Here is a 22,976-nt window from a genome sequence, read left to right as displayed (position 1 = left end):
CCACCTGCAAAAGCCTTTAAATGGTCTTTCAGTCTAGTTCTATAGGCTACACAATCATGGGGAAGACTGCTGACTTGACAGTTGTCCAAAAGACGACCATCGACACCTTGCACAAGGAGGGCAAGACACAAAAGGTCATCGCTAAAGAGGCTGGCTGTTCACAGAGCTCAGTGTCCAAGCACATTAATAGAGAGGCGAAGGGAAGGAAAAGATGTGGTCGAAAAAAGTGTACAAGCAAGAGAGATAACCGCACCCTGGAGAGGATTGTGAAACAAAACCCATTCAAAAATGTGGGGGAGATTCACAAAGAGTGGACTGCAGCTGGAGTGAGTGCTTCAAGAACCACCACACACAGACGTATGAAAGACATGGGTTTCTGCTGTCGCATTCCTTGTGTCAAGCCACTCTTGAACCACAGACAGCGTCAGAAGCGTCTTGCCTGGGCTAAAGAGAAACAGGACTGGACTGCTGGTGAGTGGTCCAAAGTCATGTTCTCTGATGAAAGTAAATTTTGCATTTCCTTTGGAAATCAAGGTCCCAGAGTCTGGAGGAAAAGAAGAGAGGCACTTCATCCACGTTGCTTGAAGTCCAGTGTAAAGTTTCCACAGTCAGTGATGGTTTGGGGTGCCATGTCATCTGCTGGTGTTGGTCCATTGTGTTTTCTGAGGTCCAGGGTCAACGCAGCCACATACCAGGAAGTTTTAGAGCACTTCATGCTTCCTGCAGCTGACCAACTTTTTGGAGATGCAGATTTCATTTTCCAACAGGACTTGGCACCTGCACACAGTGCCAAAGCTACCAGTACCTGGTTGAAGGACCATGGTATCCCTGTTCTTAATTGGCCAGCAAACTCTCCTGACCTTAACCCCATAGAAAATCTATGGGGTATTGTGAAGAAGAAGATGCAATACACCAGACCCAACAATTCAGAAGAGCTAAAAGCCACTATTAGAGCAACCTGGGCTATCATAACACCTGAGCAGTGCCACAGACTGATCGACTCCATGCCACGCCGCATTGCTGCAGTAATACAGGCCAAAGGAGGCCCAACTAAATACTGAGTGCTGTACATGCTCATACTTTTCATGTTCATACTTTTCAGTTGGCCAACATTTCTATAAATCCTTTGTTTTTATTGGTCTTCAGTAATATTCTAATTTTCTGATATGATGAATTTGAGATTTTCATTTGTTGTCATTTGTAATCATCAAAATTAAACAAAATAAACATCTGAAATATATGAGTTTGTATGTAATGTATGAATATAATATACAAGTTTCACTTTTTAAATGGAATTACTGAAATCAATCTACTTTTTCATGATATTCTAATTTTATGACCAGCACCTGTATATAGCTTTGTCTGATGAGACGGTGATCATGCACATGGTGACATTATTATGCTGTAATGATGAAACTAGATCGTTCTTTGAGGGTTTCAAGTACTTTAGACTGCTGGCAGACTTTAAGATCTCAGCTCATTTGACCTTGAACCAGATGGATGTCAGTCATTTTTTGATTTTTTGAAGTTTTATGACCAAAAATGTAAAAGATCTGAGCACATTGACTGTTGGACTGGAAACAATCATTTCTTTATTCTTGTCTTAACATCTATTGAGTAATCTTCCTGTCTCCCTCGATAAATCAATGAGCTGCTCCCACTGGTTCTCCTCTCAGTCAGAAGAACGTTAAGACGGACCCAGTGGAGGGGCCAGGGAGCTCTGGTGTGCAATGCAGCACAAACCCTCATACACTCAGTTTCATTTGGGGAGCTGCAAAGTCCCATATGGTTGAGGATTATGTCCTGATGCAGCCAGTCCCACACACAAAAAAAAAAGTATTTACCCAATGACAGAAACTAATGGCTGCTGGAAATACAAAGAAATCCTTACATCAAGTCTGCAGCAGCGCTCTCCATCAGACCAGGAGAGTGAATGAGAGTGCGTGTGTCATTGGTGAACGTTGGCCGGATGCCCTGTTGCCTTTCAGTGGAATTATTTGCTTAAAGCTGAGCACACGGAGTCTGGCCAAGTGATCCTGCTGCCAGGACAAGAGATGTCTCAAGACTCCCAGAGGAGTCCACATTAATATTTATGCTCCCAGTTCTTGCAGTGCTGCAGTTGGTGATGAAAGATGCACGTCCAGTCCTGCATACGTATCTATTCATGCAAACACACCCTCGCTAATCCCTTATCTTCTATCCCACTAATTTCCTGCATCAATCAAGCAATCAGCCAGTTTTATTTAGAAACCACTTTTTATGCATGTAGATATAATACAGAATGCTTTAGAGGGGTTCTAACAGAAGTGAGCCTGCAAAGAAAAGGAGCAATCAATCCAGATGTGTCAAAACTAAGTAAATATAAGTGGAGATGATTTCAGAATGAATTCAAATATTTTTGTTTACTACATTTTCGTCTTAGTTTGACCTGCTCATTTTTATCTGACAACTAAAACGCATGAAATAAAAAAACGGGTGCTTTAGCTTGTATGGTATCGTAAATCCGACCAATAATATTACAAGACAATCCCCATTTATGTTTCAAAGCATATGTCCATAATATTGATCTCTCTTTTTAACTAAACAAAAAAAATAAACTCAAAATGGATAAAGCTGCCTAATCTCTTTATGTTGTTTTTATTTTTGATATGAAAATAAGCTTTTAGTTAAAATGCATTTAATGAATCAGAAAACCAGAATTTAGTGATTTATTTTTTTGTCTTCACATACAGTTAACCAATAGTCATATAAATTTAAAAAATTACTTTAAAAAAAAAAAAACTAGCTCCAAAAAGCTTTTACCCAAAGGCATCAAACACTAGTTTTAACCCCAATAAAAAATTTGATGGATTACATAATAATAATACATCCACAGATTGAATACTGGCAATAAATGAATAAAATGTTCTAAATATGGATGGATGACAGGAAGAAAGTAAAAAAAAAATTATTGATTAAGTCTTCATTTTAACCGTGTTTTCTGAAAACCTGTTCCAAACCATAATAAGAAAACATTTTTTTTTTCATTATCCAAACTGGAAATCTTGTATAATCTTATCTTTATGTTCATATGAAGCCAGAGGAACGGAGTCTCATCCATCAAGTCTTTCATAACCACTTGGCCTTCATCTCTCTGGCAGTGATTCAGTCTATAACCATTCAATGATTGATCCAAACTCTTCTGGATTGTCCAGCTCAGGTGGACATGGGAATGCACGGATACTTGAGTGCCAGCGTTTGGCCTCTCGTCCTCTAAAACTGCCTTTAATTATTTAATTCCAGTTGAGAAAAATCCTTACACTTTGTGTAGCTGAATAGCGCATAGTGATGTGCATCTGTTAGCTGTTGCAAACGACTAAATATGTCACAAACATTAATTAAATATATAAAAGCATATCATAGAACATCAGTTTGTTTTGTTGATGTGTAATCCAATGGCTGGCTACATCAAGTGCGATCTCTTGATCTGAAGCCACTCAGGGAACAAGAGTGGACTGCTCTGGGTCCCTGAGCAAGACCCTTAACCCCCACACTGCTCCCTGGGGGCCACAGCCCACTGCATCCCCAAGAGGATGAGTTAAATGCAGAGAGTTAATTTCGTTGCTCTGTACTTATGAAAGTGCAATGACAATAAAACGCTGTAAGAGAAAAATTGTATATTGGTGATATAAAAAGACAATGCTATGGGCATGCATCAAAACATTGCACTGCTCAGTGTGTGTGTGAGATGCAGAGTTTTATTTCTTCAGTTCACCTTTTTCAGGGATTTTCACCATAGATAATGCTAAATTCATACAGGAAAAACATCCCTGGCACAGTCAAATGGACTCGCTTACTACTGAATCAGAATTTTAATTCTTACGATGACTGGTCACTGCCTGACTGCATTTAACTGTTTTTTTGTTTCCCCCCCCCCCCCCTCTTACTTTCAAAATGGCTCCAGGTGAATGGACAGTGTGCGGGACACACAGCGATGCAGGCAGCCAGTCAGAATGGTCATGTGGACGTCCTCAAGCTGCTGCTTAAACACAGCGTAGACCTAGAAGCAGAGGTTTGTGGGATTTCTGTCTATTCATTCCTAAAAGTGTAATTTTTAGCGTGTCATAAAGCTGAAAAGTGGGGATATATATCATTTTTTTGTGTGTAATTATAATATTATATATTTTTAATGTGTTTGCTGTGTTTAGGACAAAGATGGAGATCGGGCAGTGCACCATGCAGCATTCGGTGATGAAGGCTCTGTCATTGAGGTGCTCCACAGGGGCGGGGCTGATTTGAACGCTAGGAACAAGCGAAGACAGACTCCGTTACACATAGCAGTCAATAAGGGTCATCTACAGGTTGTTAAAACCTTGCTGGATTTTGGCTGCCACCCTAGCCTTCAGGTAAATATTACCTTGAACCTTTTCACAGGGCTGGACAGATCATATAGGTCAGGTGTGTCTTCAGGGAAACGTGGAAAACCCTTTTTTAAATGTATTACTTAAAGGGTTTTGAGTAACCTAAGTTTTCCCTTTAAGGATTCGGAAGGTGACACACCTCTGCACGATGCAATTAGCAAGAAAAGAGATGACATGCTGTCGGTGCTGCTGGAGGCCGGCGCAGACGTCACCATCACTAACAATAATGGCTTCAACGCCTTGCATCACGCTGCCCTGCGAGGAAACCCCAGGTATGTGATCGTTTTGTGCACCTGGTTGCTTATTTAGCGGGGCTGTGTGGAGGCTACATGCTCAGGATGATGCTTAGTGCTGTTGATAAACACTGTTTTGGTTGCAGAATCTTAAACTCATATGACTGGGTATTTCTTCATGTTATTTTAGGCACACACAGTGGGATCATGAGGGTCAGATTTAACCCCAGACTGCTGTGCTTCTTTAATGTAGAGACGGAGGCAGCACTGCCAGAGTCGCTCATAAGTGACTTAATGAGCTTCTTTGAAAGATCCAGGGCGTCTGAATTTCTGGTAATAGAACCGTAGAGGCTGTGTTGTGTTTTCTTTACAGATCAATCTGCTTCCCTCCAAAGATATACAATCTTTTTGAATGAAGCCTTTTAAACAAACCTAGGGCTTGATGCAGGGTTTTCCTTCACAGATTCCTCTTAAGCCCTAAAGTAAGGCCATTAAAAGTTAAATAAGTGTAATTGTGCTGCCTCACTAGAGACACTTACTGCAGTTTAATTTCAAGTTATTCTTTAAGGCTGCAGCTATTACTCCAACAGATGGCCAGGTCTGTTATGTTGACTACTGGTAGTTTAGCTGATAGGCTTTAAACTTAATTTGTAGTTTTATTTTACTGTTCTGCTTGTCCCTCACCATGTGTTGGGAGCAGAGGCTGGCCTGAGGAGGCTGCTTTCTGCAGCAGTGTCTCGTCTTGTCCTTGGCGACGGCTATTTCTGGCCAGCAGGTTGTTTTTTTTCTTACTCTTATCACTATGGGAATGTAAAGCTGGCTAAGAGAGGAGCTTAGCTGAATGAGACTGATCATTCAAGGTCTGTTAAGGTGGTTGATGTAGATGCTGGGACAACATTAAAGGAAGTTGTTCTTTATTGTATTTTACAGATGTTTGACATGCTGTTTGTTCTCCATTTTTAATGTTTAAGATTCAATAATCTGTCATTGTTGGTTTGTGTGAATAATGTATTATTTCTAGGTTTACTTCCACCACCAAGCTGACTTTTCTACCTGTTTTTGGGTACATTCTCATAAAAGTAGGTGGCTTATCAATTCCAAAGCCTGTTGTGATATTGAACTGGTATGATAATATGTGTTTTAACCAGCAGATTACTTTCTTACCTTGAGCAACCCGAAAAGGTGGAGCCAGTTAATTTTTTCTCATTCTGTAATAACTGCCGCAGGAGGAAAGACTCCCGTACGGCACCTGAATATGGTCCTACTGTTTTCACACAGTTTTACATTGGGTATACAGAGTTGCCACCTTTAGCCAAAAGTCAGAGCGCGATCCACTGCATCTACAACTCTCAGTCCTGCATGCCATCTCTGCTAGAGATGTTTTTTTTTTAACTGGATCGGCATTTTACATGCTTTGTCGATACGCATTTTTTTGCCAATATCGGCGTCCCGATCCGATACGTGGATCGGATCGGGACAAGCCTAATCTCTGCCTAAAGGTTCTTAGCAGAAATCAACAAAAATGGCGGCCCACATAGTTCTGGCTTTGTAACCTGTCTATAAAAATGGTCAAACGTGCAAATTATTTGTTGTTTACAGCACCTGTTATATGTTAGCTATTTTGGAGGTTGAGGTTGGTAAGAAACTTCTGACTTTTCATGAAGTTCCAACCCTATGGGAGCATTTTGTTTATTTTTCCAGCTTGGAGATTAGAGTAAAGAAAGTAGTAAGTAAATAAAGGAACTTATAATTGGACTTTATGTTTACAATGTTCCTCTTCTCCAGCTTCACTCTTCCTCCTTTTGGTACTCACGTTAATCTTCTTTTTAGATATACTAAAACTGATATACACGTGCTAAACTGCACCAGCCATTACTAGATTTGCCCCTCTGAATACACTGCACTCTGTACAACCGCTTGATATATGGCTTTAATGGCACAGATGCAAAAGCTTTAAGTGCTGGGGATGTTTTGAGGAAGTGTAGACAAGAACAAAATAATCTAATTGAGCACATTCTCTTGTCTATACTTCTGTAAACCGTTTAAGATTCAGAAAGTTGGTCTTGTTAAAATTTTCTATCACAACATAGAAGAAAAAGCAAAACCAAGGCATCAGGGATTACCTGCATTTCAAATCGTTTAGTTTGCCAAAGAAAAGTAATTGGAAATTGTTTAAGAACCCACTGCATGAAACAGAACTAATTTGAATTGTAGATATTTAAAATCAGTTGCTGCATAATTTGTATTAGCAAAGCAGCTTTCAGAACATACAGTCGAAAGCCGGTTTTCAGTAGGAGGCATTGATTTACAGGCAAAAAGTGCTGGAGTACAGCATTTTCTATATCAGGGCTTCGGTTGTGTTGTGTGTGAATTACCTGCCTCAGTCCACACTCTGTCCCCTCGCTTTCAGAGAAACAAAGATATATGTCCCCATCTCCAGTATTCCCATTTACTTTTATTTCACGCTCGAGCTGCTGCAATATTGGAGAGAGAGTCCACAAGTCCTAAAGCCCCCCAAATCTCTCCCTAGGTCCAAGTGAAAGCTCCGCGTCCAAGCATGTTTAGTGGAGAGACAGTCACTTCGATTGATTGCTTTGAGGAATTTCTGCCATAGAATCATATTTCTAAAAAAGTACTGATGTTGGCCCATAAGAAATAAGGGCTAATCAGAGGGCCCTATTTAGAGGTCAGCATGTGGGACAGAAGCACCATAACTTGAACTTGGAGAACTGGATTTCCTACCGAGTTGTGTTCAGTTTAAACATAAGTACAGGTTGTTTTGCTATACGGGAGGTTAAAATAGTAAAATCTATTATTCGATTATCCGATTTAATTTGTATACCAAAAAAAGTATCAGGTAATTATCAACCTGCTCTCAAAACAAGCTAACAAAATGGTTAAGAAGAGCAGTAAATTACATCCGTTTTTTAAAAATCTACATTCTTAATTGGAATTTGAAGAATCGTGTTCAGATGAAAATTTGATATATTGAGTACAATGGGTCATAAAGCAACTGCAGAATGATGCATGAGCAGAAATGGCTAAAAAGCTAAAGTAATATTGGTTCTAGAAAGCAGATAAAATAATCCAGATTTTAAAATGTAAATTTTTTTGTGTCATTTTTGAGACAGACAGAAGCACTGTTGTTTAATGTTAAGTTATATCTGCTGATATAATAAAAAGACGACCAATGTATGTGGTAAATACTTTAAAAAAGCAATCCGTTTGTTTTTGTAAGACTTTGATTACAGGATTCAAATAAAATAAACAAATTAAAAGATTCATTAGAAATATAGAGCAGGATGTTTTTCACCTGTAAGCACTGAATCAGTCAGTCATAAAACAGACATTAGACTCTACCAAAAAAAATATTTATGGATATCTTAAAATCTGAAGAAACAAATATTACTGAATAGCCACTGAATAGATTAAATTAATTAATCTAGGTTAAGAAAACAAATTTTGATTTATTTTGAAAGCAAGTTTAGAAGAAAATTGTAGATGTAAAAAAACAAACAGAGAAAATGATAAAAAGTGCATTAATAAACAAAGTATGTTCTTTTTTTATATTGTTTTTTCCTAAATTGGAAGCTGACAATATAATTTTAAACTATAATACTATAAAAATCTGAAGTTAAAAATATCTTTTTGTAATTTACTCTTAAATACAAAACGCCTGCAGAGAGAGGTGAAGCCCTCATTGTTTTCCATTCATAATGTAAGCTATGAATGTGAAATTCTGCTGTTTGGTTGGAAGCAGAAGATCCAGCACTGTCCATGTTGTTTGCAAGGTGGTTTTAAGAGCACAAGGTTAGTTGCACATGAGTGAAAAGAAGATTGAGGAAGATATAAAGGAGGAACTCTGTGGGAGATGAATACATCTTTCACTTTGGAGTCCCAAACTCTGAGAGAAATCAGCTCTACCCACTGGGGAGTCCTTCCAGACTTCAGCCTGCTAATTACTCAAACACACATCAGTAGCGCCTGAAACCTAAGACCTGTGTGGATTTAAACAGTTGGGGTATATGCTGTACATTGCTTTTTGCTTTCACTTAAACTTTTACACAGGGACTCTGCCTCATCTCTCTTTCCTCCGTGCTTCTAGATGCCAGTAGCTTCCCCTGGTTTGTAAACAAAAGATTAATATCCCATGATTCATAAATGGGCTTTAAACAAGCATTCCCACAGTTTTTTTTTATTGTTTTTTTTTTTTTGCAGTCTTTTACATGTATAACGTGCTCCCCTCGATTTCCTTCACCCTTCTCAGTTTTCTTTTCAAATGGATTGAAACACACAAACCTCAAAGGGTGACTGGCCCTGAGGAGATGGAAGGGATCTATTAGGTAACACGTAAATTTGGGAAGCATTCGGATGTAGCACGGCAACTAATAGCCTGCAACTTTAATTTAGTGTCAGGAAATAAAATGTAGTTGGATAGAAAATACAGTTTCTTAGGTTTTCTGAAATGTTCCTCATGAATGACTTGTATTCAGGAATAAACTTTAACTCTGTAATAAAGAAACTGTACAATAGATTCATGGCACAAATAATAGAAAATAACTAATGGTTGCCAATAACGTCATATTACCGTGTATTACCTATGTAGATGATTTAGTAAAATACTTAACATTTTTTAGCTGCATATGTTAAAATCATACATTTTCCATGAAAGCCTTTTTAGTGAGACGCCACAGAAGGAGCAGCAGAAAGCAGACCTTCTCCTTTTGGAAGCATAACGCAGCGCTGCCGCTCAGCCGACAGAGAAACGGCTACTACATCTATTTATCTCTTTCCTGCCAGAAAGATGAATCTGTCCTTTTTGGAAATATTGGACATCAAAATCTCAATAACGGACAATGGTGCATGTCTGTTAGGCAGCTGACTGCAGGGTTGTTAGGGACTAATTACCCACTTCATCTAGGCCTTTCATTCCCCCTGCTTCAATTTAGAAAGAGCTGAACACTTAAAGAGATGATATTCTGGCGATAACCATGCTCTCTTCAAATCTGCCTCCACATTTAGAGCTTGTTTTAAGTCGTCATATAAAATTGATATAACAATTAAGATGTTTTTTTTTTCAGTCCTTTTCATAATTTGTAGATTAAATGACTGAATTTAATGAAAAAAGTAGAATTACGCAGAAACACAAGCTTATTACACCTAAACCTTTATGCTTATGAGATTTAATACTAAATACCATGTAATACTCTCTCTGATGATAATGATAAAAACCTTTTTTTCAATTTTATTACCAAATGCCTGAAACATTTTTTTTTTAAACTTAGGTGAACCATTCCTCTGCAGTTCCTCTGCACCTCTTTTTTAATCACTTACATTTTTTTTATACTTTCAAATAACATCCAACAAACAGACCAAAATAAGACACTTTGGTCTTTACCGCTGCCTTTATGAGTTGTTCTAAAATGAAGATCTTTCAAGGCAGGTGATTTAATGTCAAGTTTCAGCCTAATAAATTCCCAATGGGATTTGACTTTTAACATTTTTTATATGAACCTTTCAGTGCAACTAAAAATCCAGACTACATCATGTCTACCTGGGTCCAATATATTGATTCAACACGTGTACAGGTCAGAAGAAAAGCTCAGGTTTAAGCTTTATTAAAAAATTGGTCTATTATGTTCTGTTTTCCCCGGACTTATTAGTTTATTGAAGTATCTGTAAGCTATGCAAAGTGTAACTAACTGCTAACATCTAGCTGGTGTGTTTGTAGCAGGGCATTTGCTCACATTGGGTGTTGTATTACTCACAGTGTCAGCTGCATGCCTATCCCCTGCTCTGTGTTTCAAACAGCTGTTTGGAGTGTGTTGTGGCAGAGAGGCAACACTGAGTCAAGATAACACGACGCTACAGCAGTTTTTCATTTGGAAATGTTATTTTTTTATTTATTAAATAAAGGACAAAGATTTAGCAGTTAGTCACCTATCATGCCAGATGATAATGAGATACATCAGCCATACAACGCTCATGATGGAGGACCTGTGTGCTGTTCTTTCAATGGCGAAGGCGTCAAACCCAGTCCTGGATCCTGTAGTCATCAAAGCATAGCTACAGCTGGTTGAAGGGGACCAAATCCATTCAAGAGGTGATTTGGTTCCATTTTACCAGCTTTAGCAAAGCATTGTTTCACATAATACCTGTTGGTGTAAAATACCTAAAAGGTTGTTGTTGTTTTTCTTGTTTCATCTGAAGAACATTTAGCATTCTGATAGATTTCTGAACCCAGCTTCCCGCATGATTTGATCTCTAGTACACATTCCTTATTTCACTTTTCTTGCTCACCTTTATCAGCAATATGTGACACCCAGGTATATTAAGCACCTGCACCCCATTTACCTTCACACCTACAATACCCAGGTACAGGTTATCAACCTTAGCCGCCTCCCATGTAGTCTATTTATCTTCCTTGCAATCTTTCTAGGATTTTTACCCCTTCCTTTCACAAAGTGAGAAAACGTTTTCTAGGAAAGGGATCATAATAATCTGTTGCAGTGCAGCTTGAGTCAAGCGTCCGGGAGTCGTGAAGCAATTACCGGCTCTGACAGATGGGGCCCTGCTGCAAGCATGCTGGTGCTCCGGTCACAGAGACGGCCAACAGACAAATGCAGGGGCATAACTACATGCACAGGTTCTCTGACTCGTGTTTCTACAGCAGCACTCAGGGGTGTGAAGGGGCAGCATTCATTCGAGTCCTTGAGGTGAATTTGCAGAGTAACATTGGATATTATTTGTGTCTTTTTTTGTAAGGATTATTTGCAGAACTCTGATGTATAACTGGTTGGTCAAATACTATAATATATCCACTTAATCTCCTATTCATTCAACGCATGAAAGGAACTTCCCCCTGAAATGATCTCTTATGACTACAAGCCCCTTTTTAAAAAGATTGTGTTTTGATGCATATTTGGGCATCAACTTGCATTATGTTTAGTTTCTTCTTGATTGAGGAAAAACATTTAAATCTGACAGCCTACAGCAGTTTTTTTTCTGTCTTGTATAGTCCTTTATACAAAAACAAAAATCGAAGTCAGCAGGTCAGACTTCAAAGAAAACTGGCAATTGGCATCAAGCAGTAAAAAATCTAATCGTTTCCCCTCTAAACCTTATACTCTGTTTTCCTTCTCTCACACTCAAAAAGTCACTTTGCTGCACATTTATTGATTCAAAGCCCAGTTGACTGACATTTATTAGATGTTTTCAATCAAAACCAATTTATTTCTAATATCCGAGTTGTTTTTTGTCGCCCTATTTTGCAGGGGTCGGGGGGTGGCCTATGAACACAGTCAGCTGCTATAATTATTGACTTTTTCTGCCAGGCACAAATGAAATTCTCTGAGTAGCTGGTGACAGCTGAGCGATATACAGCGCTGCTTGTAGACAGCCCAGAGGTCAATATAAGGCCAGGTTGATATGGCACACCAGGCAGGTCTATTTGTAACATACACATGCACATCCATGCTTGCTCACTCCAGAGTCAGGTGGCCGCGCTGCTCAGCTCATTTAAGGGCCATAACAGGGCAAAAGCCAGGGGCACGACAAGCACTAAGCATTTGATAATGTCAGCATCTGCCGCGTTTGTCACTTAGACAGCAGGTCAAGGCTATCGGGAGGGCTTGGTGAAACGTGCAGGCCGTGGCACAGACTCGCACCCCTCTCATGGCTTTACAGAAAAGGTTGCTGAATTAACGCAAATGTCAGGCTGATAGATATAAAAGGCATAGTTTAACTGGAGATAATGGACATTTGTTTATGATCTGGTTATCATGTAAGAAGCTGGTTTCAGGTGTTTATTTGCAGGCTAGGTTTTCTTGTGTTAATAGTTATTTTGAGCCCTGTGCGGATTAATTGGTGCAGATAGGTCAAAGGTCAGCAGCTTCACATCTTAAGACATTTTCCTCTCTAGTCCTGCTAAATTGAATCTGTCTAGATCCCCCAAACCTGCACAACCCCTTGAAGATGCAACTAGGTTATCATTTATTCTAAAAGCCTTCTCTAAAAACAAGTTTTTTGATAATTTACTTAAAACCAACAACTGTATTTTTAGGTTTTAGAAAAAAACATGCTTAGATTCTAACCTTGTGGCTAAAATGGCGCATTGCAAAATAAGTGTTATTCTTTTGAGATTATTTTAGGCAGAGATTGTATAAAAAAAATCAGCTGAAACTATATCATTTTTATGTATTACCTCTCTATTTTTAGTTTAGCAGTTTTGGCTAAAGTCATTTTTAAGCCACTGTTTAAAGTTAAAAAGCTGCAGCTTGCAGATACCTGATATATATGGAGCCTTAGGTATTACGTTTACTTGTTTTCATGTAAAACATCAAGCTTGTTTGAGTTTACACTTACTGCATCTCGGCCCATAATATAAACGTTTTTTCAGACTGAAATCCAAATTCAAAAAAAATCATATTTTTCAAAATAAATACTTAACTGTTTTCTAACCTAAAAAACTAAATATAGTTATAAAAATGGCTTTGAAATACAAGGCTATCGGCAGATTTTCAAAGAGAGGTAAACCTGTGCTAATGTTAGTCTGGTTCTCATTTATGGTCCCAGCAAAGGGTAGAGAAGGGGGGCCAGAGTGGGTGAAAGTGCTAGATATGAATAGCTCACCATGCAAACAACTGCATGCTAAGCTATCGCTCTCCCCTCACCTCATTTCTCCCTCTGTACCTCTTTCCATATCTGTTGGCTTTTTTTTTGTTTGTTTGAAGCATTCAACAATTAGAATCAGCTGACATGCCGGAGCTGACCCTGATCCTGCATTGTCACTTTTTTTGATGGTCTAATCTGGCTGCCATGCGGCCCAGCAAAGCATTTGGCAAGCATAGCAAACGTGAACAATGAGAGCAGGACTCAGAGAAAGGGGAGGGGGGGTCATGGCGCAGCTGGGTTAATGCGGGGTGAGGGGGGACAGTTGGAGCTAAGACTGTTCACATAGAATCCATACATTTCCAACTCTAATGCAACATCCTTACTGTCCTTCAGTTACAAGCTTTATTTTTTGTTATAAGGAGCAGCAACGCTGGAGATTTGATCCAAGTCACCTTGCTTGAGCCATGCAGGAGCACTGGAAAAGATTATAGTATTAATAGTGAGGAGCAGCTCCCTGCGTACTACTCACTGCTGAGTGAAGTTGGTGCTAAGTTGCAGTTGGCTGACTGTCAGAAACCGTAATGCAGCAAAATCACCCAAGAATGAAAAGTGGCCCCAGTTTATTCAGCAAGGTCACAAGGAATCTCCAAACAGCCGTAGGTGGCAAATGCCGCTACATCACTGAACACAAGACGTGCTTTCAACCTTTTTATGACAACTTATATAATTACTTAAGTGTATTGTTGTTAAAGCTTGGATGAGAGCTTTTTATTGGCCAAGTCAGCTAGTTTGGGAAAAGCATTAAGTTTCCTTACAGTGATTACTGCTGCAGTGAGGCTGCCCAGAGACAGTATTGCTAATGTATGAGTCGTAGCTCTCATTCCAGTTTGCTCTCATTCTCTCTTACTTTTTATCCCTTTTTTTGCCACACACACAATTCATAAAAAAACATTCAAATATCTACAGAAACATGTTTTCAGAACGAGGACTTGCACCCCACCAAGAATACATACTTCTTTACATTCCATAGCTTTCATATGTTCATATGGGTACATAAAGAAGTATGTACTCCAAGGAGGTAATCTTATTTTTCAAATATTCTCACCTTTTTTTTTTTGCCAAGGTCAGGGAGTTAGGAGCAGAACATTTTCCCCTCACTGTTCTCCTCTCCCAAGTATGGTAGTGTGCACTGTAAGGTGACTTTGAGTGTAAATTCAGTTCCACACTCGAGGCTTCGCTTTGGTTGCCATGTAAGGCTGAGCACTCAGTTCCCCCGCCCCTGAAGGCAACAGAAATGTGGCTGTCCATACCATAGTCCCAGCAAACCCCCTTGCTTGTCTTCAAGGCCACCGGGACTAGTCTGGATGGTTGACAGGGGAGCAGTTGCAAAATTTGTATTGGGGTGAAAAAAAATGTTGAGAAAAAAAAAGAAGAGTTATCAGTTATTAGTAGAGGTTTTCCAGCACTTGACGTTCCCTGGCAGCAGCGGCAGTGCGCCTATATATGAAGGGTCCCTCCGATAGTCTGAACGTCTCTGTGTCTCTCCGCCCACTGGCATTTGAATCCGACTTCTCCGCTGCGATTTTGTCACCCAGTTTTAACACCATTCCCAGCATGCCTCCTCCTGCCGTACCAGTATGCACAGCTCTACCACTGGCCTGAGCCCCCCCCCACCAAGTGTAGCTTTCTGAAGCGCCTGCTGATGGTTGAAAACGACAATGATCCACGTTGAACAGGAAGCTATTGTGAGCAGGATTTAGGCTTTAGGCGTGCGGGCAGGCCATAGGTCACATGAAGCAGCTAATGCCCACTCAGCACTTGTGGATTGGTACTCAGCATGCCCCCCTCCCTGCACATTGACCCACCCTCTTCATAGATCCTCACTCTATCTCACTTAGATTTCACCGGTCTCCCTTCCCATCAGAACCAGAGCTGATGTTGCTGAGCGATCCAAACAAATCCATAAGTCTTTGCAAGGTGGTGAGAGCTGTTCAGTAGTCCTCTGAGTCTTTACCCCCAAAGCAGCACATTCCACAAGTTGACGCTGCCTCTAACCACACTAAGGGGACCACCACTAGGGCATGAGGTTATGGGAACCAAGCTCAGCTTTTAAAGGTGGGAGACTGGGTGAATAAAAGAAAACAGAAAATCTAGTAAGAAACAGTGTTGCAATGGTTTTGCAGTGGTGGCGTCTTGAATAGTAATGAGAGAAGGTGTTAGCAGATGTGACAGCTGTTCTCAGTACAAAGATAGCGTTGGAAAGGTGGTTAAGCCCCCTTTCCAAGGTGTGACGTTCTGTTTAGGAAATGTCACAGCTGCCCGAGAGGGTGAGAGAGGCAGCGAAATTCCTTCCTATGCTCGTTGGGATAGACCAGCGAATTAGCCTGGTGCTTGCTGGGTCTGCTGCAGTACTGTGTGCCCTGCATGTCCTGCCTAGCCCATAGCAGGTTGATATAGAGAGAGAGAAGTGTGGGGGGGGTGGAACTGGGTTAAAGCCCCGAGTGCTGAAGGTTCATCCTGTGACACACATCTGCTCAGCTGGCCATTGCTGCCCAATTTTACCCCCCTCCTTCCCCTCCCTCCACATCTGTATTAGTACACTGCTCACAGCTGTGTGCCATCAATCCGCTTTTCTCCTGCCCCAAGACTCATGACCTGCCCGCTGCTCGTTCACTCCCAATACTTTTTTTCTCTCTCATTGGTTGCAGTGTTCCCTCCTCCTGCCCCATGGTCCTAAAAAGTGTGGCACATTTGCAAACTTACCTCTGGTTAGCAGACCCCTCTGCCACTGTATTTAGTAAAAAAAATAAAAAAGTCTGAAAAACATAAAACAAGATATATAAACAACAGTTAAAAAAAAGTCCATGAAATGATAGAATCCTGAAGGCAAGTTAAATTGAAAAGCCGTAGGATGCAAACGGTGCATTTTTCTGTCCGCACCCGTGCAGGTCTGAGTTAACAAGTCCGTCATTAGACAGCAGCAGAGCTGCAACCATGAAGCCTAATGAGCCAAAGAGCTGTGCTGCTGCAGCATGTCCGGCCAGTGCCAGGAACACAAGAGAGCAAGAGCAAGCAACACAACAGAGGGAGGGGTGGGGGATAAGATGAGAGAGATAGAGTGGAGAGTGCAAAAAACTGGGATAAAATCCATGTGGACCATAGCAACTCCCCCAGCTTCTATTTCCTCGCCTCCATCTGCATCTTCTCTTTATCCATACTTTTCCCGTTTTCATTGCCCCCATTTATCATCTTTCCTTTTTTTTTTGAAGATGAGGAGCAAGTGAAAGGATACAGTAAAAGCTAAAAGAGGTGTTTTCTCAGGATAAGTTGCATCCCAATGATGCAGCTGCTGCAGCAGAACGGTGTATTCCACTCCCTCTTTCGGCTATGCGGCTCAGAGGCAAACCATGCGCTTAACATGTCCGAAGAAGAAGGGAGGCAAGAGATGGGATGTGAGACGTCAAGGCCAATCAGGGGTAAACTCCGTCCAAAAGCCAAAGAAAAGTACATATTACCTGTCAGATCAGTTTTTGTTTCATCTGTGCTGCTCCTCTTCTCCTCCCCTCCTCTTCTTGTAGTGAAGGGAGCCATAATGACCTAGAGAGCGCTCCAGCTGCTGCAGCCATCGTGTGTGCCGGGTGCACGCCTGACTCGCTGATTCAGCTTCTATGGAGAAATGTTTTGGGGGGAGGCGGTGTGGAGGAATGACAGGCGGGTTGAGTGCTACAGAGAGGGGAGGTGGGGGGGAAAGAAGGGGGAAGAGGAACACACAGACATATACATACAAACATTCCTACACAACTCATACCTTTAGCGGAGGAAGATGTTCAGCTGCAGTTTTTTTGAAGCAGGGGTAGAAAAAAGAAACTGCAGTGTTTTTCCTTTCCATCATTTACATTCTAAGGGTAGAAAACTGGGAGGACGCCCTGATCAGTTGAGGAGAGAGAAAGTGTATCCACCACACTCGCCGGGCTTTCTGTCGTCACTCAGTGAGCAGCGGAGCTTCACCGTGCTCCTAAACTGCACTTTTGCTCCCCAGTGAAACTTTGTGCAGTTGGCAAAAGATTTTAGAGTAAATATGACAGATTTATTTAAAGCATCGTCTGAAGTAGACAACAGATGTGCTTTTATCCAATCAGAAAACTTTTCCTTTCCTTTTTGTCCTTAAGAAAAGGTACTATTTATTATCAAATTGATTCTATAAAATACATCTTAAATTAAAATAAGACTTTTTCTTTAACATTTATAATTCTCATAACTACACTGTATTCAAATGCAATTTAGAAATACTCTATTAATCCCAAAGGGAAATTGAACGTTGCATTAACCCTTTTTTTTTTGTTTTACTAGTTATTGTAGGTGTTGATGGCTATAGGAAGAAAGGATCTTTTATATATATATATATAATATGGACTGAAAAGGATATAGCAATACTTCAATTTTCTGATAGTATTAGGAAAAAATATTGAAACACCCTTATTTTTTTTAGGTGTATTAAGGCAATATACCTTTTAAGAAAAGGAATGAAACTTAACATATATCTAATATGTTTTCTCTCTATTTTGCCTTGTTAGTTAGCAAATTTATTTTTATTTCCCTTTTGGATCATTAACTTTATTGAATTTAATGATACATATTGATGAGTTAGGAAACATGACAAACAAATACCAGAGTAAATTTTTTTTAAGTCATAGTCATTGTTAATCGATATGTTGTAGCATTTCAAAAAGTAGCCACTATAGAACATCAGCTCTTGTTGAAGCGATCAAGTCTCATTGGTTTGTCCAGTATGATGTCTGCTATCACTAACACTTTGATTGGTTATTTAATGGATGGACATACACTACTCTTATATGACCACATTTCTCCAGTTTATGCAGGTTTTGTTAGACTCCCTCCCCTTTAAATCTTCATCACTGTGTCTCCTGCTTTTGTTTTTGCTGCAAAGTGGAGCAAATTTCAGCTGCTGCATTGTTAAAATAAGAATGATTTAATGACAGCTGACACACCTGCAATCATATGCGAAAGAATGTCGCTCTTAGTTGCATTTTAAAAGGATGTCCAGTCTTAAATAGCATTTAGAATATTTTTTGAGTTGTTTGCTTGATGCGCAATGTTTTTTTAAGAGAAGTACTCCAGAAATACTACTATCAGAGGTGACATGTTACATGTATATAGGGTTAATTTTACAGTTCTCCCTCTGAGCTATCTACATTCTATAATTGCCCCAGATAAACAATACCAGATCATGAAAAATCATTTTGTGATTTTTATGTTTCTTGATTATTTTTCCAAGCTATGCACCTGAGTTTGGAGCAAGTCTTCTTTCAACTCATCCATGTTTTCTCCTTTAGAGTGTGTGGGACTCTACTGCATGGCTATTCCTTTGTAGAGAGCCAAGCATTTCAAACACGCCTCAGCCCCATTTTGCTGCGCTGCTCCTGTGTCTTGTCTCACTACCTCCTTTGACCATTTTTAGTCAAGCAGTGCAAAAAATAGTTCCCACTCTGCTCTTCCTCTTGCCCCACCCACTCCATATCCACCCCACACCCTCCCAAGCGTTGGCCACAGGCTCTGGGAAGCATCCCATGCAGATAGCTCCCGGCCCATCGATTCCACCCGCCTGGAAGGAGAGAGCTGCACTAGACCAGATAGGACCCCGCACAATTTGCTGGGCTATTTTTAGTAGCTCCAAATAAAGTGGTCTTCTCGTGCTTCCACTTGTATATACTTAACCCCACCAACCAGCATCCCTGTCTTCTGCTTTGCTTCGTTGCCACCAGCTGCACTGACTCCTCCGGTACCACCCTGCACACTGTCTTTTTGACCCACCTTCAGTCTTTATCACTCATTTTAATATAGAGCTAGAAAATGCTGCTAATGGTACGTCTGCTAAACTTGGAGTAAATGCACTTTTTTTTAATGAAATCTAGGCAGCTGTGATGCACAGAAACATTCAGGATATGGAAAACAAAAAAATGTTTTCTGATGTTTCATTTATTTATCCTGCTTTTGGGAACAGAGGCAGCGGCCTTACCTCTGAGGTGCTGGGAAGTTTGAATTGCTCTCTACTTTCTTGAGTTCTCATTAATTTTCAAGTGTCTTTTTCAAGCTTTCCCGAGGCGCACCCACTGAAGAATCTATTTAATTAGTTGGTCTCATCATGCTGCACATCCGTTCTGTACAGGAGAAATGTCCTCTTTGCCCTCCCTTGTTCTTCAGCCTCAGCTCTGCTCCTTTTATACCTACAGCTTCTGGTCGGTTCTTCCTTATATTGCTACACAGGTCCTCTTCAAGAGGAATGCTTGCTGTTTTGAAGCAAATGGCAGTATGGCAAGAAAGAGGCATTAAAATGCTCTTTCATGCAATTATATGGGAATCAGACACAGATTGATTGGATGAGCCTAAAATTATCCCAGTGTAATGGTTCTTAAAATGATAAGTTGTAATCAATCCCACAGTTGTTCTGCACTCAGTCACAGACTCCAAACTCTACTATTGTGGTGTTTATGGCTGAAACAATGAAAGTCAGAAATAGTTGTGAATTTCATTCATGTTTTTGATGAAACATTTAGTCAAAACTTTACATAAGGGCTTAAAAGTAGCTTAGAAGATCAAGAAGGGTATTAAAGTACACTTGAGTTATAGTTACATTGAGTTGTGTAAGTGTTGTTCTAAATACCAGGCGGTAGTTGTCTCCTACCTGATCTTATATATTAATGATTTGATTGAACCGTCATTCTCAGTTCTTGGGATTTTTAAACATTATTTTGAAATTTGTTTTGTTATTTCTGATAATAATGATACTATATTTCCCCTTGTGAAACCAATATAATCCTTTTTTCGTTGTGGGTTTATCTTAAGCATTTCCTGGACCCAAATTTTTTGCAGTATGAATCTCCAGACATTGATTTTTTTTTTCTTTACAGTGTAAATAACCCTTAAATCCCTAATCTTGAACTACAGCATAAAATTGTAACACCAAGAATCTTTATCCTTATTATGGAAGCATAATGACGTTTTGTTAACAAACTTACAGATTAAAAACATCTATAGAAGAAAATGTTTCCTTAGAGGAAATGGATGAAAACTATAAAACACTCTCAGATGAAGTGGTAAAATATTTAACAGGCTTGGAGAAAGATTGATAGAAAACTTTTCGAAGAACATTTGTAGAGGATATTCACATATTGTAGATATATCTTCCACAGATGTTTACATAAAATGCAGTATTTAGTAATTGCATAAAGTGTAGCTTGTGCTAGAAGAGTGAGAGGGACTTTTGGTTTGTTGATTGAGGGGTGTGTGTGGGAGTGTGTGATGGGATGTTAAATGTTGTATCATGTAACTACATGTAATTTAAGACCCCTTTTTTGCGGATATTTAACAAATTTTATGACCTGAAATTAAATGATTGAATTCAATTAATATTTTGCTTTTGAAGACACAGAAAAAGGTGTGAGTTCTGTTGTTTTTTAATGAACTTCAGCTTAACAATTGCAATAAATGTACAGTTTTTTTTTTTTAATGAAATAGCCAATAAATTGATAGAACAACCCAAGTCTTCCTAATAACATGTCCAAATAAAACATTAGGTCCTGGCATCCTGTTTTCTTCAAACTAAGAAGTTGCGTTTCTATCCTCAATCCAGTTGCGTTACTGTCTCAGCTGAAGATGCCCTTGTGTGCCTTGTTTGTTCTCTCTCTGGGTTTACACTCTGCTTGTTGTAGTCACCCAACCCACCAGTTTAATCTCAATTACATCCCACAATCCCATCTGCTCCTGAAATACAACAGCATGGCTTATGTCTTCCCTTCATGATGAATAGCACGGGGCTGAATGTTTAGCTGAGCAGTTAATCGATCAATAAGAACAGGGTCTAAGGGTCTACTAATGGATGCGTTTTGTTTCACTGGATGAACGGTAGGTCAGGTTTTCTTTCTATGAGGACTTTTTAAAAATAGGTTTCCATTTAGACAATTTACATGTATTCATAAGGGCTATCCATTTATCTGCACTTAATTTAAAGATAAAATGTGCATTAAAACTGATGGGACACGGATTATCAGTAATAAAATGCTTATAGAAACGTAAAGATGACTGTGCTTATATGAATATGACTTGCTCTTATCATTTACATGAATTTCGTATCAATTTTAGGCTTTTGATTCATTTTTCTGAGGCAATCATCCAAATTTTAAAAGTAAAAACAAGGATACTGTTAAAGTTGAAGGATTTGATAATCTGTTTTAATTCTTGAGAATTCTTTAAATTTAAATCAATACCCAGTCCTGGGATTTGGTGAAATATCCTTTAGAAAGTCCCAGGAAACCTGAATGCATTCAGTAGGTTCTGAAATAGCTCAAGCTGCTCATGTTAATTGGTGATTTTATTTTCTGCTTGGTTTGTTGTCATGAAGATTTTACATTGGATCTCCAGTCATTGCTGAATATATGGTCATTTAGGCTGAAAGCACTTTTTCCCCCTCAAAACAAAAAAGTAAAATTAGGTATTGTGACTGCTTTGTATAACCTTGCAGTTTTTTTTATTATTATACAGAATTGTGCCTTTTAGGTTGGACAGGAGCAAAGGGGGGAACACAGATTTAGCCTTTTCTAATGTAGTCAGACCTCTTCCATCACTGCATCTCCTTCCCTCTCTTCCCACACCCCTCTGTTTGCCTCCTCATCCCTTAACATGGTGCATCATTTGAAGAGGTAAAGCTGCTGAGCGCTTGAAGGAATAAAAATGATTTATGAATGGGCCAACCAACCTGGATGCTGGAGGGAGGAAGCCAATGGCAGTTAGGCTCTCTGATCCAGCAGCGCATTTTTCCCTCAAGCCTCACTGCAGGAAAAAAGCTGCTCTGTCTCTCCTGCCTCTGATCTTTCACTATGTGTAACTTTTTTCTTTTACATTTGGAGCAAATCACAAACTGCAAAAATACCATTACATTGTAGAGCTTTATAAAGCCACATAAATTGGGCAGGTTTGATTATTAAACCAAACTTGTGATTTTTTTTACTTCAGATGTTAGTGTAAGAAAAGGCGAACAGATAAACAATTGAACTGCAAACTATGAGTCTATTTTAGTCACTACATTTTTCCACACTGTCTGTAAAACTGAGAGGATGATGATGGTGTGTTTTATTTATTTATTTATTTTTTCCAATTCATCATAAGAAAACTTATAACACCGCCAGGCATTGGTGGGTTTCTTGTTATAAGGTATAAGAAAGTTTTAGGTATTTTACATTTCCTAAACCTCTAAATATGTCCAGCCCATCATAGTGTCCATGTTTTAAAACTTTTAAGGAGACTCAGAAAAGGAGAAGAGGGGTAACTCTCCTCCACCTGTTGTTATGCACTGTCAGTCATCCGGCTCAAACAAGGCGCCATGGGAATATAGCCAGTTTGTAAAAACCTACAACGAGCCTACAACTGAGCTTTTGTGTTGCATTTAAGTACAGCTCATGCACATAGTTGTCTAAATATTAAAAAATCTCCAAAGATTAAACCATTATATCAAAGTGAAGTCATAAAAAGTCTTACACTAAAACATCCAAATAACAATATTATTTTTAAGTGTTTTTTATTGTTCATTCATCTATCCATCATTCATCATAATGGAAATATTTTATTTGTCTCTCCTAATTAAAATATACTGAAAAAATACTCCTCTGGGACTTAATAGCGTGAACCATTGGTTATTATGTATCATTATAACTTC

At 39.4% G+C, this 22,976-nt stretch overlaps 1 protein-coding gene across 5 annotated transcripts in view; it reads left to right on the top strand.

Annotated features, from left to right (window-relative positions):
- mib1 (MIB E3 ubiquitin protein ligase 1) overlaps positions 1–22,976 on the top strand; it is a 71,119-nt gene that overhangs the window by 17,552 nt on the left and 30,591 nt on the right. For all 5 annotated transcript variants that reach the window (XM_038301528.1, XM_038301527.1, XM_038301526.1 and 2 more), the window contains exons 10-12: positions 3,944–4,051; positions 4,188–4,385; positions 4,521–4,672. In XM_038301528.1, coding sequence (XP_038157456.1) covers positions 3,944–4,051; positions 4,188–4,385; positions 4,521–4,672 — 458 coding nt within the window. The remainder of the gene's footprint in view (positions 1–3,943; positions 4,052–4,187; positions 4,386–4,520; positions 4,673–22,976) is intronic.

Source organism: Cyprinodon tularosa, unplaced genomic scaffold (assembly GCF_016077235.1).
Source record: "Cyprinodon tularosa strain WSP-4 unplaced genomic scaffold, ASM1607723v1 ctg47, whole genome shotgun sequence".
NCBI lineage: Eukaryota > Metazoa > Chordata > Actinopteri > Cyprinodontiformes > Cyprinodontidae > Cyprinodon > Cyprinodon tularosa.
This window is presented reverse-complemented; position numbering and strand designations above follow the sequence as displayed.